The 19440-nt window shown below is 39.3% G+C and overlaps 1 protein-coding gene across 5 annotated transcripts in view; it reads left to right on the top strand.

The window, feature by feature from the left end:
* LUZP2 (leucine zipper protein 2) overlaps positions 1-19440 on the top strand; it is a 303055-nt gene that overhangs the window by 229349 nt on the left and 54266 nt on the right. For 3 of the 5 annotated variants that reach the window (XM_088668177.1, XM_088668179.1, XM_060279101.2), the window contains 2 exons: positions 17022-17096; positions 18592-18756. In XM_088668177.1, coding sequence (XP_088524303.1) covers positions 17022-17096; positions 18592-18756 — 240 coding nt within the window. Of the gene's footprint in view, positions 1-9586; positions 9704-17021; positions 17097-18591; positions 18757-19440 lie in introns of all 5 variants that reach the window. The other 2 variants (XM_088668162.1, XM_060279056.2) reach the window with 1 other exon arrangement.

The raw sequence follows: 19440 nt of genomic DNA, 5'->3' as shown, positions 1-19440 counted from the left end.
CTTTCCATACCCCTCCACCAACCAATTTTAACCAGTGCCTAACCACCAACCTTACAAGTTGTGATGATTTGCTACGCAGTAGGAAAAAATCAAATGGCCACAGCCAACCAGCCAAATGGACAAAATTCCTACCAGGCCCCTGCCCCAAAGCAGATGACCCCATGACAGGTGTAGCAATGTCAATAGCAAAAGACCCTTAAAGAGGGTGGGTGGGCGGGAGATCTGTTGCATTTGGCAAAAAGTGAAACCGTAAGCTGCACGCAGGGTGTTTTACTGGCTAAGGCTGTCAATCAAAACTCGCAACATGCTTTTTACCCCAGCAACAAGAATGCCTCAATCACCAGAGACCATCTAGACTAAACCGCCCAACCCCCAGGGGATGTCTCATTAACCCTTCCACAACTGCGCTCTCCCTGATTGGAGAACGTGTTTAATGTTTAAAAGTAATCTGGAAATGAATACAACTTGTGCCATTTTTAAGGGCACTCAGGGTCCATATGCTAGTTCTTTTCAGATCCAATTATAAATGAAAGGCTTCTGGGATTATTATTATTTGTCTAGAAGTGTTTCAAATGCTTAAACATGTTTTCTGCTTTGATTTGTTTCTTTTGTCTGAGTTAGGGGGGGGCAGTAGAAAAATGATATATTACTTTGTATGTATTTTAGAGGATTCCCAGTAGCAGTGGGATGAAATGAGAGGGGCGGCTTTTATAGATAAATACTAAGACTCAAGTTTATGCCCTGGAGCTATGGATCATGACTTGTGTGTATGTAATTATGGTAAAACCAGGTTTCCTGACAAATATTGTCATGACACCTGCCAACTTCCGTCTCTGCTCTCTTTTCTGTCTTATCATGGTCCTCCTCCTACAAACCAGAACCAAAAAGGGAGAGAATGATTGGCAAATTAATCAAGAAGCCTCACTGAATAAAAGGGTGAGACACACACACACAAAATGAAACCTGTCCTTCAAAGTGAAGACTATAGTTGAGATAGTGGCTTGATCACATCATCAAGTAAAATACCAATGATTTATTCTCATGAGTGTTAGTAAGAAAGACGTGATGTGCAATGGGGGAAAATGATCTAACCCCCCCCCCCCACTTAAAATAATTTGAACTAAGTAAATATACAATTACTCAAATTCTCATAGCAAATATTCCCTTTGGAAAGAAGCTCAGGATTTCATTTAAAATACATACCATGCAAGCGGAATCTAAATGTGGGCAGAGTTGGAAGTAAAATGAAGTCCTAAAGTCAATGGGTTGAACCCAAAAGTGCCCGTCCTAATGCAGAAGGCATGTTCTGCTCATATCAGGGCTAATTTTCAGTTCACATCAGAACACTGGCTCCCAGGCATAGTTAATGGAGGTTTGTTTGTTTGTTTGTTTGGTGAATGCAAAATGGGATAGTTTGAGGGATTTACCAGTAGTTGTCCTGGCAGCCACTGGCTACCATCTTCCCCACCCCTTCCTATATGTCTCTGTGATGATCTAATGTTGTTCCCAGGGGCATTCTGGGGGTAGAAATTGCTACCACCAGCTAGTGTCCATTGGGAAGACTGCCACTGCCACAAAGTGGTGGAAGCAGGGAAGATGGTAAGCCACTTTCATATCACAATTGCCCATCAACATCCCCCAAATTTGAGCTGCAATTTTTCCATGGGCAACTTTTGACTTAGTCTTATCAGCTTCCAGAATCAGAAATCAGGCAGTGAAGCTCCAGATACTACATGTATGTGAACAGCAACCTTTATATGTTCTCAAAAGCTCTGTGAAGTCTCCTAGCAGACATTCCTAGTCCAGGACAACTTATAATTTACATAAATGAAACCATTCCTGGCAATTTAGACACACAGATAGAACTGAAGTAATTTGTACAACACCCATGAACCTGAATAATGCCTGATTGTCATCTCCTTAACTTTAGCATACACACAAATCTAAAAGGATGCAGTGAATTGATGCTGGCACCTATTTGTCACCATACCTTTGTGAAGCAAATGATCAAGTGCTCAAATCCACTAAACTAGAACAATGATTAAAAAATTTGCACACAGACTCACTATTAATGAAAGACAGGACACATTAGGAAGGAGGATGAAAGGAGAAGGCTTTTTCTTTTTAGGACATGTGTGCCATGAACCAGTTTTTAATCATACTTTAAGAAGTTGTTTACACATGAGAAGGTGCATCAGAAAGAAATCCAAAGAGATTTGGAAGTATGGTCAAGGTTGAAATTGTCCTTAATGGGAAGAATTGCAACTGTTAAAATGAATGTATTGCCGAGAATGTTGTTTTTATTTCAGGCCCTACCGATAGTTGACAAAATGAAATGTTTTCAAGAGTGGCAGAAGACACTGTCTAAATTTGTCTGGCAGGGGAAGAAACCCAGGATTAAATACAAACTTTTGACTGATGTAAAAGAAAGAGGAGGATTCTCCTTGCCAGACTTAAAGATTTATTTTGAAGCCGCAGCTTTTTGTTGGTTGAAGGAATGGTTTTTGTTAGACAATGATGACTTGTTGGATTTAGAGGGCCATGATAATGCGTTTGGTTGGCATGCATATTTATGGTATGATAAAGTAAAATTACACAAAGGTTTTAAAAGCCATATAATTAGGAAATCATTGTTTAATGTTTGGATTAGATACAAAGATCTATTGGAAAGAAAAACTCCTAGGTGGATCTCACCACTTGAGGCAAAGAAACCTAAAAGGACAAATATGGATGAGAATAGGTTGAAATACAAAGATATCCTGATGGAGGTGGGAAACCACTTTAAGTTAAGGCCATATGAACAACTGAAAGATAGGTTGAGTGACTGGTTTCAGTATGTGCAGATAAATGAAGCATTCAAGCTAGATAAAAAAATAGGATTCCAGACAGAAAAGTCGAAATTAGAAACGGAGTTATTAGAGACAGACTACAAGAATTTGTCTAGAATGTATAATTTGTTGCTAGAATGGCATTTGAAAGATGAGCAAACAAAATCAGTGATGATTGAATGGGCCAAGGACTTGGGTCATAATGTGATGATGTCGGAGTGGGAAAAATTGTGGAAGAAGGGTATGAAATTTACGGCTTGTACTGTGTTGAAGGAAAATTTGATGAAAATGATGTATAGATGGTATTTGACGCCGGTCAAGCTGGCTAAAATGTATCACAAAAGCGACAATAAATGTTGGAAATGTAAGCAGGATGTTGGCTCATTCTACCATATGTGGTGGACATGCCCTAAGATAAAAGGCTTCTGGGAAATGATTTATAATGAGTTGAAAAAGATGTTTAAAAACACATTTTTGAAAAAACCGGAAGCCTTTTTGCTTGGAATAATTGGGGAAGAAATCCCCAAGGACGATGTTAATTTGTTTATGTATGCCACCACAGCCGCTAGGATCTTAATAGCACAATATTGGAAAAAAGAGGAACTGCCTTCGAGGCAGGAATGGCAAATGAAAATGATGGATTATATGGAATTGGCAGAATTGACAGGAAGACTCCGGGACCAAACAAATGACAAAGTTTTAAAAGATTGGAAGAAATTTAAAATATATATAGGGTATGAATTTGAAAATTAGATTTTGAACATCCAGGAAAATAAAGAAGTTAAGGCAATAGGGAAATAATAGAAGATTGAAAGGGAGAAAATATGATAGATGATATAAAGATGAAATTTTTGAAGTGTTAAAGAGACTATATGATGGGTAAGAAGGATGATTTAGAAACTGCTACAGAAGTTTATAAAAAAGAAAATCAGATAGTAGGGAATTGGGGAAGCCAGAGGACAATGAATATTAAAATGGATTAGAGATGATATATTTTTTTTTGTTGTATTTTTGTATTTTTGTATTTCTGTATCTTGATGTTTACTTTTTGTATTTGTGTTCTGTATGTGTGTTGATAAAATGTTTAATAAAAAATATAATTAAAAAAAAAAAAGAGAAGGTGCATCAGAATGTGGATGTGCTTGAAAATGGGCACCCAACTAAATGTAATGCAGTGCAGGGGTCAGCAACCTTTTTCAGCTGTGGACCGGTCCACTGTCCCTCAGACCTTGGGGGGGGGGGTGAATGAATTCTTATGCCCCACAAATAACCCAGAGATGCATTTTAACAAAAGGACACATTCTACTCATGTAAAAACACACTGATTCCTGGACCGTCTGTGGGCCAGATTGAGAAGGCGATTGGGCTTCATCCATCCCCTGGGCCTTAGGTTGCCTACCCCTGAGATAGATGGTCACAAACAGATAAGCATTCCAATGTGCATTTTTGTGCATATCCAATTTATGTTAGCAGTTCTTGATCTGACCAGTGACATGCCAAAAAAGTTTCCTTTGACACATGACTCTCCTTAGGCAAAGCTGGATTAGGAACACAGCATACATGCGACTATTCACAGAGCTATGTCAAAGGACAAAATTTGTATTTTTCATTTGCGCTGGAGAATTTGGAATTAATGAAGCTAGCTGGATATAATGAACACACAGAGAAATCTCACGAGGAAAGAATCCCCAGAAGTATTTGCAACTATTGTTCACCCTCGGGCTACAGTAGTATCAAAACAGACCTTACTGCAGCCCATTAAGCATGCAGCAGTGCTTCTGGAGTCATTAATGCACTCATCAAAACGACATCTAAAACAATAGTCTTTTTAAAAGTCTAACTCACAGCTGGTAAATGTATTGTTCACATCTGTTTGATGTGCTAAAAGGTTAGTAGCTGACTCCCAATCTTTGATTTAGTGAGCAAGCCAGGTCTGTAGATTGAAAGTCAGCTATTCTATCTCTGATAAAGCATCGAATACAACTTTAAAGCCTGCATACTATTTGGCTGGGAAGATAGTCTCATGAAAGGCATTGTCTCCTTAAGTTATGGTTTAATCTCTCATCTCTCAGTTCTAATATTTGCTATTTTAGCCCATCTCTCTGCTCTGTACCTTTAAAGCACATTTGAAGCACATTCGTTCCCTCAAAGAATTCTGGGAACAGAATAATAGAACTGTAAAGTCGGAAGGGGCCTTGAAGATTGTATTGTTCAACCCGCTGCAATGCAGCAATATGCAGCTGTTCCATACGGGGATCAAACCTGCAACTTTGGCATTATCAACACCACACTCTTTGTTAAGGGCTGCTGGGAATTGTAACTCTGTGAGGGGTAAACTACAGCGCCTAGAGTTTATTTGAGGGAAGGGGTGTGCTTAAAATGTGTTTCAGACACACGGATACATAGACACATTTCTGTTTCCTTAGACGTGTGTGTGTGTGTGTGTGTGTGTGTGTGTGTGTACAGTATCGTAGAGAAATCAATACAAAAACCAACACATTCATATTTCTCAATAAGCATCAAGTGGTTAGGCCAGCAAAGCTGCAACTCCTTGTGGCATTTCTGCTACCACTGCTGTGGGCTTTTTTCCTGACTTCACCATTAAGACCAAGGAATTATGACACAAGTCAAGGTCTCTAGCATGGTTGGTTGAGTAGCAGAAGGGATGCCCAACCACAGAGTAACAGTAAACCAGGAACTGACCAGAAACAGCTTCTAACAAACCCAGCCATTTTACACCTGCTCCCAGCCCTTCCTAGAATATCAGCAGGGCTAATGTTCTAGGAAGATGACACATAAATACTTCTTTTTTCCTATAGAACGAGGCTCATTCTGGCTTCATACTACCAAGTATGCACTGCACCTCTTGGCCACTTGCCACCACATTTGCTCCTGGGGTTTGGGCAACGAGTGTAGAGGGGATAAGATCTGTGATGAGCCAGGGCACACTGAATCCCTCAGATCCATAGCTTCCTGGAGTGGGACATCATTTAGGGCAGGCATCCCCAAACTTTGGCCCTCCAGATGTTTTGGACTACAATTCCCATCATTCCTGACCACTGGTCCTGTTAGCTAGGGATCATGGGAGTTGTAGGCCAAAACATCTGGAGGGCCGCAGTTTGGGGATGCCTGATTTAGGGAGTTTGTGTCAGAGTATTTATCGATCTGACAACCAACAGCCATGCTGAGCCTGGCAGTGGGATCATTCTCCAAGCAGAAAGTCACATACACTTCTGGCTCCAATCTGTTCCTGACACAAAGGTGGTGGGACATGAGACACAGAGATTCTCACTGCATCTTCAAAACTGCCGTTTATTGAAAAGCACAGCAGCAGTGAATTGCCTGTCATATTGAGTAAAATTTCAGGTATGCTGCAGGAAAATGGGGCAACCTAAGTTCTGTCTTGTCTCCTGAAGCAGTGATGAATTGGAAGGTATTCTTCAGGTTATAGTGCAGCAATTTACCTTGTGGGCCACATATCACGCCTCCCCAGAATGTCCTTCAAGCTTCTTTTCTTTTCCTAACCCCAAGTCTCCTCTTGTCATTGCCCCAGTAGTCTTCTTGGCATCTTGCGGTCCTTGCAATTGCCTCAGGCCCAATCACAACCTTTGCAGGTGACATTTCCTTATGTGCATCATTAGAGAAACCGGATGCAGTGGGAAACTGGCCTTTTAAACATCAAAAATTTCACCTACCTGGTCATCTGTGGCTGGCTAAAGCCTCACCTTCTGAGGCTGGTTTTCCTATTTTATGGTAAAGGAGCACTACCTTGCTTTGCATAAGATCACCGTAGTATATATACAAAGCAACACACCTGGGTCTGGGCTATTAGTAGACACTGAGAACTGCTGTTTCACGAAACCCCTAACAGCAGTAGGTAAGGAGACACCCTAATTTTACTGAAGAGGTGATATATATGAATGAAGATATAAAATGTAATTGACTTCGGTGCTTAGAAGCTACATTAAAAGCCCAGTGTAACATTAGCATGTTTTATCTTGAGTTTCAAGCATCACTCTTGCATTCTTTTCAGTTTTCGAAGAAATGAACATTTCAGTACATCCTTGGGGAAAATGGGGAAAAAAAACTTCAGTTTTTCTTGACTGATTATTAATTCTAAGGCAATAGATTCTTTTCTCCTAGACAAAACATTCTTGATGAAGAGAATGGTTTGGTATAGAGTCTTGTTGATAAGGGTGGGGCTGTTGGAGTGGGGTATTACTGCCAGTTCTGAAATCCTTAGTGCGCCCATCCAGAATAAAATAGGTTTCAGTACTTATTCTTGCAAACAATATGCTAACAGCAGTTCAGTAATAAAAATATAATATCTTTCAGATTCTTGTCTCCAGGCTTACGTCTCTTGTTATTAAGATAACATATTGAATTTAGCTGGGGGTTTCTATATCTATTTCTCATCTTTAACAAAGTCACCACTGTGAAATTTCTTTCACAAGGGGAAAATATCTACTTCTTCATATCCAAAAGCTGCTACAAATTCTTTAAGTAATGTTAGTGCAGTGAACTGACATAACAACTCCATTTATTTTGCTATGTCTTGTTCACAAACATATCTAGTTTTTTTTCTTATGTATGTGCAGTATGCACATGCAGTGAGTGAAATTATTCTATTTTATGTCTTTTAAACATTGTAACTAACCTTTCTTCTTAAACAAGATCTCACGTAGTTATACATACTCTTCCTGAACTACAGTCAGTAACCTTTTGCACTAAGGATGTCATATTTAGAATGTATTTCTATTGTTTTTTTATTTACACAGCACCATTAATATGCATGGCAGCTTAAATATACATATCAGTTAAAAAATAGACCCGTGTCCTGCAGAGCTTACAATTTAAATGTTAATAATAGGGCAGACAGCAGAGGGAGATGGGAGAAGCAAGCAATGATTTTAATTTATTTCTGATACTACTCTAGGAGCCCCTGCTAAAAGCCACAAATGCTCTCCTCTATTTTATCTCAGTTTTGCGCTTTGAAGAGAGCTCCTAACAAGTTCAGATAAGATGAGCCAAAGCTTGGGGAACAATCCTGGGATTCGTTGTTTCAGGCAGGCACTGAACTGATGCAACAACTCTGCTTCCCTCCTCTGCAACTCCTAACTGAATTGGGTTTGGAATCCTGCCAAGTTTTTTTTTTCTTCCTCCAACAAACTGGGTTGGATCCAAAGAGCCATAAGCAGGAGGAACATAGCCACTAACACTGTTCCAAAAACATTTGCACCACCAAAAGGTGCACAGTGTGTTAAGAGGCATATTTATTTATTGGGTGACACTGCCAGGCTATAAGGGTGGATTTAAATGTTGCACTCCTCCAATTGTTCTGTCAGCTTGCCAGATGGAATTTCCCCCCTCTCCTTCCCCCTGGTGCTGTTTTGAGAGGAGCCAACTCTTTTGGTGAAGGAAACCCAATTGCTCAAGCAGAAGTGAATCCCCGCCCTAAATTTGGTAAAATTTTGGTGGTATGTAAATATAGGGCGGTATATAAATTACAACAACAACAACAACAACAACAACAACAACAAATGTATCAAGTTTTCCTTCTGTTTCTGTTTCTTTTTTCTTTTCTAAACTATTGTGCTGAGTGCATGACGACTGCAACAGAACGACATTTTAAATCTTAATGTCTCCCATGCCCGCTTTTCAAACATGAAGGGACCCAGCATCACCACTCAGTGTGAATAATTTTAGCCCATTGTTTGAGTGTCTATATTCATCACTGGAGCAATTTTAAAATCTCATCAGATCAACTATGGGCACTTCTAAAAACAGTTTGTGTGGATGTGAGTCACAATGGAGTCTACCCATCTCATTTTTTGCAAAAATGATTAACCGGGGTTACTGCATGTGACAGGTGTGCCGAATCTGCCCCCAAACAAATTAGCTGGAACAGTGTCGATACCACAACAATCACAAATAAAAGGCCTAAGCATATGTGTATGATATACAACTAACTCATGTCTGCACAGTTTGTGGCCTATGATGTGCAACACAGTACCAAGTAGACTATATGGCTGACAAACCCTTCTACTTTGTTTTCTTCAGCTTACAAAGCCCTTTTGAGGCTGCAATACCTGGCTGCATTCAGCTCAGGGGAGATCACAAGGTGTATGAAACTGGGCTAACTAGCACTGACATATTGAAAGGAGTCTGGCATTTGGAACGTTTGAGAGTATTTCAGGCCCCAAGCATAGGAGAAACTGAAGTCATCATGGCCTTTCTGTCTTGCCACGAGTGTTGTTGATTAAACCGGTTTACTTACACAGAGCAAGCTGTTGACAGATTGATGGCACTATAAAAATGCATTTTATAGGGATTTCAATTTGAGGAGATAACAGTGCTTTACATTTTAATAGTGAAGGAATCTTTTTGTTGCTGAAATGTGTTTATCACTTCTACTCTCCCTGGAATATCAGTTTTGTTAGGATATGCTAGGATATGTAATTGGTTACTTTTAATATGGAGAGAACAAGTTAACAGTGCACACTGTTGATGCATTTTTTTAATTTGGGAAAAGATAGAATGTACAGCTGCAGTACAAAGACAATTATGCTTATAGAGAGATATAGATATATAAACAGTACTAGAAATAAAGTCACTTACAGTGCAATCATATGCATGTCTATGCAGGAATAAGCAATGTTTAAATTACATTGCTTATCTGTGTTTTGACTATTTAACTCTGAAAGCTAAAATGTAAAATTGAAAAATAATGTAACGTCATATTTATTACTGTCTTGCAGATCTCTGGTCCAGATCCCTACAATCTAGGGCTTGTAGAGAAACACTTTTATTTTCAGTCTGAAATGAGTGTGTGCTCAAAGAAAATTGGTTGGGAAGTGGTTTGTCAAAAACACAGAGTGAGTTCTGAAGGTTATTTTTAAAAATTCCACCGGTGTTCTGATAAATTATTGTTTCCCATTCCAGAAACATCTGTTTGGATTCTGAAACCTCTCATTCTAGAGATAGTTATGAAAGTTTTTTCTGCTCCAGAGGTGTCTGGGATGAGTAGAGTAGTTACAGTTCTATGGTGAACTGTTGTGTACATAAGATACGCATTGGGGTGAAAAGAGGGCATACAAGGCAGACAACATATGTAGGGCTGCATGTCTATAAGAATTTGTGCCCAAATTAGAATTACATCCATATTGTTGGGGGTGGGCAGGTTCTCTGCCTGCAGTGTTAGGACATACTGGCACATACTGTATCTACTTAGGACATTATTATTATTATTATTATTATTATTATTATTATTATTAAATTTATATACTGTCCTTCATCTGAAGATCACAGGACAGTTTCCAGCATAAATTTACATGTCATTAATAACAGGAGTAAAAGAATGCCTACTTAATGAATACAGGTGGTACCTCTAGTTACGGACTCGATCCGTTCCGGGGTGCCGTTTGCACCCCGAAAAGTCCGCAACTAGAGTGCCGCTTCTGTGCATGTGCGTGGTGCGTTAGAGCGCTTCTGCGCACACGCAAGATGTGCAGAGCGCTTCTGTATACTTCCGGGTTTGCCACATTCGTATCGTGAAAAAACGCAAACAGAGACTGATGTAACAAGAGGTACAACTGTAGTAAACAAAAAACCCAGTCCTAATAAATATAAAATTGATAAATCCATCTATAAATCTGGCTAGGCTTTTTCCTGAAGAATGCCGTCACAATTATAATAAACACGCTACAGACATCAAGTGACTTTGTACATGTTTTCCCTCAAAATGAAAATTATCTCCATGTAGGGAAAAGCTGCCACAAGTGAATCAAATGTTAAACATCCTGACTGTGGAGCTGTGGCTACATTCATGTTGGTCTTGGGGCTGGCCCACCCATGAGGCAAAGTGAGGCAGTTGCCTCAGGGCAGTGGGCTCCGGATAGCTGGGGAAGGCAGCAGATCAGGCCTCCATGGAGCATGCCCTGCTCTTGTCAGACGCCACCATTGCTTTCTCTACCTCCCCTGCTGCGCGCCTGCTCACTGCCCAGCAGACATACAGCAGAGAAGGAAGAGGAGGAAGTGGCCTCTTTGTGTTTTTCCTCTTGTAGCAAAACATGGTGGGCTGGGTCAGGTCACCTAGTAAGAGAACCTGGAAAGTACACCCTCTCCTGGACAGCTCATTCATTCAGTTCCACCTTACTTGACAGGGCTACACATATGCAGTCCTGGCTGCTAAATCGAGCTGAGGAATCATATGTGATTGACCAGGGTTCCTGTCCCCTTGTTGGAAGCCGTATGTGTGAGTAAGGCTCAAGTCAATCATTCATTGGCCATGGAATGTGGCCTGCGCATGCAGAATCATTGAAGAGGTGGGGCCCACCCAGCATGTTCCCCTCGCCCCATCATGCATTCAGACTGAACACCTGAAGAGGTCTTAGCTAGAATGGGATAAAAGGGAACTACAATAGTCTCTGCCAGCAACTTCTTCAGTTGTAAAACTGCTCATTATTTTCGTCTCATCTGTCATTTCCAAAACTTTTAATGGATAATTATTTCTCAGGTCACCAGGATTTAACTCTTCAGTATAATTGGGCAAAACAATTATTATCTGTCATTAATTTTTCAGTGAAACGTTAAACATGTATACCCGAAAGTAACCTGAGAGTAGATCAGGTTTTTAAAAAGGGGGGAAAGAAAGGGGTTTAATTAGAAACAATGAATTGTTCTCAGTTATACAATTGCAGTTTGCAAAATGAAAGATTCTGAAACTAAATAGGATATGTATTTGAAAGGATAATTATTACAATTACTGAATGTTCTTTTAGGAATGCCCTCTTATACTCAGTGTTTACCTATTGTCCCCTTTTCTTTTTTATATTTCAATGAGATTAATTAATTCAAGATCCTTTTTAATAGATAATTACTTCTGATAAAAACTATGCGCAACATACTGAAAAAAGTTTCATTTGGTAACATAGTACCCAATTTAACTATGAAAAGCCACTTAGAATACACCATTATCTAGGAAGCAGGCAATATTAAAATAAAATAAACATTTCGCTATGGTGGGGCATAAGAGACTTCCAAAGATGTTTTGAAAGTACTCTAGAAATATTAGGGCTGGCAGAAATTCTGGTGACAGTCCTGTTCGACAAACTAATGGAAGAACTTCCTGAAAACTTAATGCAATATGGACTTAGTACAAACACCATCTTTATAAATTGTGCATGACCTTGTGCAAGCAACTGCACAATATCTTGTGCTAGCAGTAGCACACTGATGAATTTTAGTTCGCTTTTCTTAAGCAAGGATCTTGCACTGTCATTAAGAGCCCTTTCCTTAGAATCCACTCTACTGATCTACTATTCAGGACAATATTTGAAATCTTCTATTAGATCAATAGTATTCAACAGTAGCTATGCTTGGAATGTTTATCAGATATTAAGTTTTCTTAAATGTGAATTCTCATTAAGTCAACTTTGAGTAACGTTGGCTTTTTCCAGCTGTGGTTCACGGGAGCTGGTGTAGAGTTTGGATTTCATTAACAGGAACTTTAATCCTATTAGAATTTCATGTGTATCATGTGAAAAACAATATGTATTCATTCTGTTTCTGTTCTATATTATATATTGCATAAGTAGGTAGCCTTAAATATAATACACATCATTTACATACTATATCACATTTTATGTTCTGTGTTTGAAAGATGTTATGTTTTTATTTGTTTGTCAGATATACATACGGTGAATTTTTGTTCGCTTGCAACAATGAAACCTATCACGTCTGCCTATTGTCTTGAATAAATCTGAAGTCTATTAAGCTCCCTGGACAAAGTCCTCTGCAAAGTGCTGGGAATCTGTCGAAGATGTGTACTTGGTAGATTATTTAATAACAAAAGGGTTGCTTAAATGAAGCAAGTCTGGAAACCACTGCAGTAGAGAGAAACAATTGCTAAGACTTTCACAACGGGCACTTGAAAAAAGCAACATTAATCTGTTAAAATTCACTTCTGATGATGTGCCTTTGTTCCTGGTACTGAAGTGATACACTCCTTTACTATTACATCTTAATTTTCAATATGCCTCTCATAATGACTACCCCAAGATTGTTTCTCCCTCATTTCCCAGTTACATTTCCTAAGTATAATGATCTCCCCACCTCAACCTGGAGGGCCATATCCTACCTTCTGAAGCAAGCAGAAAGCACCAGATTGTCACCAGTTCCACAGATTATCTTTCCAAAGCAGCCCCTGAGCTACAGCACAGATTGTACTGGAGAGCCCTCCAAGTATTTTGGGGACACAAAGCCCCAGGGTGGGTGCTGTAAAAGACCCTCAGCCTTCTACTCACAGTTTTTCAGAGGCCAACCGTGGCCAGCGTATGCACTTGAGAATTCATTTCAGAAGGCTGAACACCACAACTGATTTTATCCCTTTTTGAACCCCACATTTCTTCCAATGTTCTCAGGGCAGCACAGGGATAGCCACATTCCAATTGTATCATTGCAGCAACCCTGTGAGATAGGATAGGGTGAGAAGTACTGGTGGGGAGAGTGCAGGTTTTCTCTTGGGTCTCCACAGTCCATGGCTATTCTTCATTTGCTACATTGATAGATGTTTCATCATCTTTAATGCAAAGTCCGAATTTGCATCATAATTTATCAAAATGGAAACCTATGAACGTTTTTTTCCCCCTTAACAACTTTGAAAGGGAATTTAGGAATAATCTAAGAATAAAAAGGTAGAGGTTTTAAGCATGATTGACTTTCAAATGACCAATCAATCTGTTGAACCAAACAGCTTTCTACTGCAAGTTTGTTATACAAGTTATGTGCCAGGAGGATTGATACTTCCAGCTTATTGATTCAATGGCCTGTGAACGGAAAAAGGATTTGTGAAATAGATTCAGACATTAAAGTCAATCATGTTTCTGTGTGTGTGTGTGTGTGTGTGTGTGTGTGTGTGTGCGCGCGCACACACACACACACACACACATTCTCTCTCCCTCTCCCTTTCTCATGAAATGGGATTAAATGATAGGTAGGGCAATGCATATATATCTTGTTTAAAAGACTATTCTTGCTAAACTACTAATGGATTTACTGATATGAATAAGAATGTTTATACTCTATTGGGCTCATTATTTTCTATCTTGGAAGGACTGCAAATGGCAGCCATGGCAAGAAAATACTTTTGGTGTCAGATTCTTCCAGGTGCAGCTTTTTCATTCACAAAATTAGAGATGATTGAACTGGATTTAAATTACAGGGAGATGGATTTGGTTTACGTAGCCTCACTGACTGGAGCAACCTTTCATAGCTAAGAATTTCTGGAATTTCCCTCACTGAGGGATTTTCATGAAAATAATGGCATGGTTTTAGGTTGTTTTGATACCAAGGTTGAACTAGAAAGTCCATCAGATCTTTCCTGACTCTAAGCCATTTGGATACTGCTTTACAAAGGTGAGCTGATGGTGTACAGGAACTGGCATGGGACATTTCTGAACTTTTCCATGTTGTTCTTTGTCAATTTCAGCTTAGGTGGGCTCTCCTCTTTGAAGGCTGAAAACTGTTCCATACTTGTTTTGGAGCACACAAAACTCCTGGTGTTATTTGGGGGGAGGGGAAATAAATACAGTGGTACCTCTACTTACGAATGTTTCTACTTACGAATGGAGCTCCATCCGCCATCTTGGATGTGGTTTAGATAGGATTTTTTCTACTTACGAATTTTTAGATAGGGTTGCTTCTATTTACGAATATTTTCTCCCAATGCATTCCTATGGGATTCGACTTACAATTTTTTTTGACTTACAAATGTGTGTTCGGAATGCATTAAATTAGTAAGTAGAGGTAAACGGAACACATTAAATTAGTAAGTATATATATATATGTATGTAGCCAACTGCTGCCTTTTTATATATATTTCAAGGCTTTTATATGTTATTTTCTCTTTCATGGTTTTATTTGCAAAATGCCTAATAAAGGTTTGATAAGTAAGTAAGTAGAGGTACCACTGTAGCACAATATTCCCCCCCCCCCTTCTCAGCAAAGTCTATTCTCTCTTGAACTTCATCTGTAACCCACTGTAATACTTGGATGAAATATTGCACTATGGGCACTCCTACAAAAATTAAAACATACTTGGACATACTTAGCTTGATTCAGGAGCACCCACTGAGAGGGGTTCACTAGATATTTGGACATGAGTCTCCACAGTTAAGTTGAATATCCAAGTCCTTGTGTGGACTGAAATTCTGCATTGAGGTCAATGGGATTTATAGCTTAGTTGGTAGAGTATAAGTCTGTTAATTTCGGGGTCATGGGTTTGAGCCCCACATTGGGCAAGAGATTCCTGAATTACAGGAAGTTGAACTAGATTACCATCGTGGTCCCTTCCAACTCTACAATTCTATGATTCTAAAATATCTAACTTTTCACTGAACCTTCCTAATTTACTTTTCATATTGGTAGAAAAATTCCCATTCACTTTGACATTGCTTTTGCTCAGAGTCTATTTAATATATTTAGCATCCTATCTTAATTCAGTGCATGCCTTTCTCCCCCCCCCTTGCATTTCATGCCAACCAATGCCACACATTAATGATTGAGAGGGTGAAAGTATCTTCTCCTGTAGTTCTGTAAAGGAAATATGAGAGTCAGACATCTGGATGGTGGCATCTTTGGGAAAAATTAGCAGTAAGCTCTAGCAAATGCCTGTTTGGAAATATTTAGCCAAGAGCCCTAAATGTGATGTCCTTTATGACTTATGAGTTAAAACCTTGCAGAGCAATTCATGTGCAAAAAAAAAAAGTTAAATGCCTCATAAAAATGTATTACAGCAGAGATAACCATCTGGTCCAGTATCCTTTCTCCCTTTCCCTATATAAATACTGGATGTAACCACAAAGCCATTTAAATTTACAAATAGAACAATTATACTACTAATAATTTTGCTAGTTTTATTGTAAGATGTGGTTTCTATTTTAGGAATAATTATTCCTGGCCCCAGTAAGCAGCACTGATTCTACTCCCTCCACTATGGGGAATGATCATATTCATGTCCATTTGGATGGTGCTGTGACACTCATTGTCACAAGCCCATCTCCCACACCATTCATAATTTCTGACATGTTCCATTGTCCATTATTTCTAATACCAAGGGGTTGTTGAGCTCCCTGCAGATGGCTGCACTGGTACAGTGCTAAGTCTGCTTTGCCATAATGAATCCTTCTGTGGAGAACGAGTCTCCACAAGTCCATTCTAAAACAATTGACCAGCTCAAATAGCAGCAGTTATCTCATTCTCAGAGGGTAAGTACAACAACAACAACAACAACAACAACAACAACAACAACAACAACAACAACAACAACTAACAGAAGTGAAACAAGACATGTAGCTTAGTACCTTGAGGTCTATCAGAAAGGAACCTAGGAAGTGGGACACCTTTGAAAAAATAGCTGCTTCCTTAAATTGAAGAAATTAAGCAGTGCCTAAGCTACAAATCTTCTATCTAGTGGTCCGAGAAAAATCTAGGATGAAATAAATAGCAGCAATTAGGAGCACATTTTTCACACCACCTATACAGAAAAGCAGTCTTAGAGGAAGCACTTTTCCTACCTCTAATCATGCCCACCCCTCGGGTATGTTTTCTATCTCATGAGACAACATGTGTGGAGATGCAAACATGCATGTGAGATGAAAGAAATGTAAGGAGGCGAAGCAATTTGCATAGAGATGTGACAAGTGTAGAAAAAATTAAGGAAACACTCCTCTTGGCTTTTCTGCTCCACATTACCTATCCTAAAGATGATTTCTTCCACTAGGAAAAGTAGAATTTAGCAACATCTAATTCTATCCTAAGCATCTTAGAAACATACAATGCAGTATTTATTTACCAACTGTGTACGAAACGCATATGCTTTGATGGGGATTGTAAATATTTTAACACAAGATGAGATTCTCCCCCCCCCCATCCCCTTCAAATCAATGACAAAACATTCATCTGAACAAGGCTGGATTTAGATACTGTAATAAAATGTTCCCACACCAAAGGCCTCCTTCAATTCATCAATTGTAATATTCCCCAGAGAATCTGTTATATTGACAAGATGGGGTTTTTTATTCCATCTATTTTTCTTACCTTCCAAAGTAAAACTCTTGCACCCTCCTCACAGAAATGCTAGACGAAATAGGGTTATAATTTATACCAGCTAATTTGTTTTTAAATTTCCCACAGGCACAGCAGCTTACAGACTTGGAACAAAAACTAGCAATTGCAAAAGAAGAATTGGAGAAAGCAGCTCTTGACAAAGTAAGAACTCTTCTGAGCACATCTTTCTGCACTATTAATAGACAGTGATTGCAGTCTAATATGACAACGTAGGATCTTATTCTTGTAAAACTGTAGACATATATTTGATTGTATGCATAATGAGTATTCCCCCTGGAGAGGAGGGAACTTCTTGCAGTATGACAGTCTAAGTACAGGCATTTGTTCATTGAAGATGATGAAAAAGAGCCATCTCTCTTTCCTCTCTCTCAACATGCTCAGTAAGGGGCAAGAGCATCATTATGACTTTTACAACTTCAGATACCCAAATACAGCTGCGACCAAAAAGATGTGATGTTGTAAGAACTATAGCAAAAATCATCATTACAGAGGGAAAATGTGTGTTGTGTGAAAATTGTCTTGAGACAGGAATATGTTTTAAAATATAAAGCAATCTCATCTAGCTAGGTGGCTAGATTATGTCAGCATAATGTGAGGCAATTCTTGGTTCCACCAGCAGCAGAGGCAACACCATAATGAAATCCCCAGAAACTCCAGCAAACATGCCAATAGTCACTGGTCGATGTGTCTTGTTGATAATGCTTTCATCGTACACATGCAGAGAAGGCACCAATAATCCAGTACACATGTCACATAGCCAATGTCCTCTCCAGTACCTAATATTCCCCACATAGACACTTTTCAGAAATTAGCACAAATGTCCTGGTGCCCAGGTGAGGAAAACAAACTTTTTGCAAGAGGCAGACTACGTATCCAAGGAAAGGGTGAAAACCAGGACAAAATGCTCATGGGGATCAGCACCAGAATCCATCTGGTAGTCCAGTTGGAATGAACACTGTGATGAGCAACAGAAGATATGGGCTTGAGTCTTCCCATGGGGGGCTTGTTTTTACTCCTTACTCCTACATCACAGTCACAACATCCTGAGGGTTGTTGTATAAGCAGCAGTGAGGAAAGGTGTAGGGTTAGCAGTGCATTGGATTATTGGGATCTCTCATGTTCCCCTTAGAAGCATAGTGTTCCCTGATAATGTCAGAAATCCAATGCACAACATCCGTTATATGTGGCCATCTAGCAGCTGCTTTATCACATCTAACAGAGAATAGCCCACCACCTTCCAAGGCATTCTGGAGCAGTTCATGCCACCTGGGAACTGTCTTTTTTTATGGCCAAGGCTAAGTTGCTGACCCAAGGCTGGAAGAAGCACAAGGGCAGAGAATCCACTGCTATCCTGTCCTCTTTCCAGTGTGTGAAACACAGGTAGCTGAGGTGAGACAAAAGCTAGGAGTTCCCAAACAGAAAGGCCTCTTTCCTATGGGGAAAAATGGAATAGTACACTTAGCCATTGTGTCACATGCCCGTTTCCTATTTTCATTTGTGTGCTCGATCATACATTGGTTTTCTTTCAGTTTTTTTAGTTGCTGAAAATTGTAAAGAGCGCGAACATAAAAAGTGCAGAGTAAAATATGATCCTCTGTAATCTCTTGTTAAGATCGAATGACATTTCCCCCCTCAGGAGTCACAGCTGAAGGCTCTGAAGGAGACCGTACAACTCTGCCTGTCTTCAGTTTTGCACAATCAGCCTCCCACTACAAATATAATCCCTTCAAGACCGACTGAGAGACAGACATCCCCAGTTACAAATGGTTCAAAAATTCCATTTCAAGTGACAAGCACCAAGGTATCTTTCTTTCTTCTTTTTTTTAAAAAATGAGAGTGTGTCCTGAAAGTCCATCAAACTGGAACTAAGAAGGATTTTAAATTCATTGAAAGATTAGGATGAATTTTGAAGGTAATGCTAAGCCTATCTTTACTGTCACTGAAGTTACTTTTTACTATTTTTCTTGTTGCTGAAGAAGATTTGGGATATTTGCTCTTATAGAAGCCTCATCTGCATAGTTAACTGTTATAGTACATAATCTATCCTATTTGGTATGCAGTTTATTGATGCTGCCTGTAATTAATATACCATTCAACAGACCTTACTGATATAATTCCTATTCCTGCAAAGGCCAGTTGCCACTAATTGCAGCTGAAAGCAATGAGACAAATTGGTTATGACTGAAATCTTATCCCATTGCATTCCTTAGGACTTGGTTATTACTGAAATGCAGTAAGGCAAAGCATAAGTTGAATCAAGCAACAGTGCAGAAAACTTGCAATAATTTTAAATGCTTCACTAATCCAGTAACATATAATGGCAACCATTGGTGCCTTAGTGGTGGTTGTGTAATAGCAGCTGCATATACGGGTAATCACCAAACATACCAGCAATTGCCATCCGTGTGCCAGTAATCCTCTGTTGTAGCACTACTATATAAATAACTTTAAGGATTTTTTTCATGGAGTACAGTATAGACAAGTC

The sequence above is a fragment of the Zootoca vivipara genome, chromosome 1, assembly GCF_965207765.1.
Source record: "Zootoca vivipara chromosome 1, rZooViv2.hap1.1, whole genome shotgun sequence".
In the NCBI taxonomy this organism is placed as follows: domain Eukaryota; kingdom Metazoa; phylum Chordata; class Lepidosauria; order Squamata; family Lacertidae; genus Zootoca; species Zootoca vivipara.
This window is presented reverse-complemented; position numbering and strand designations above follow the sequence as displayed.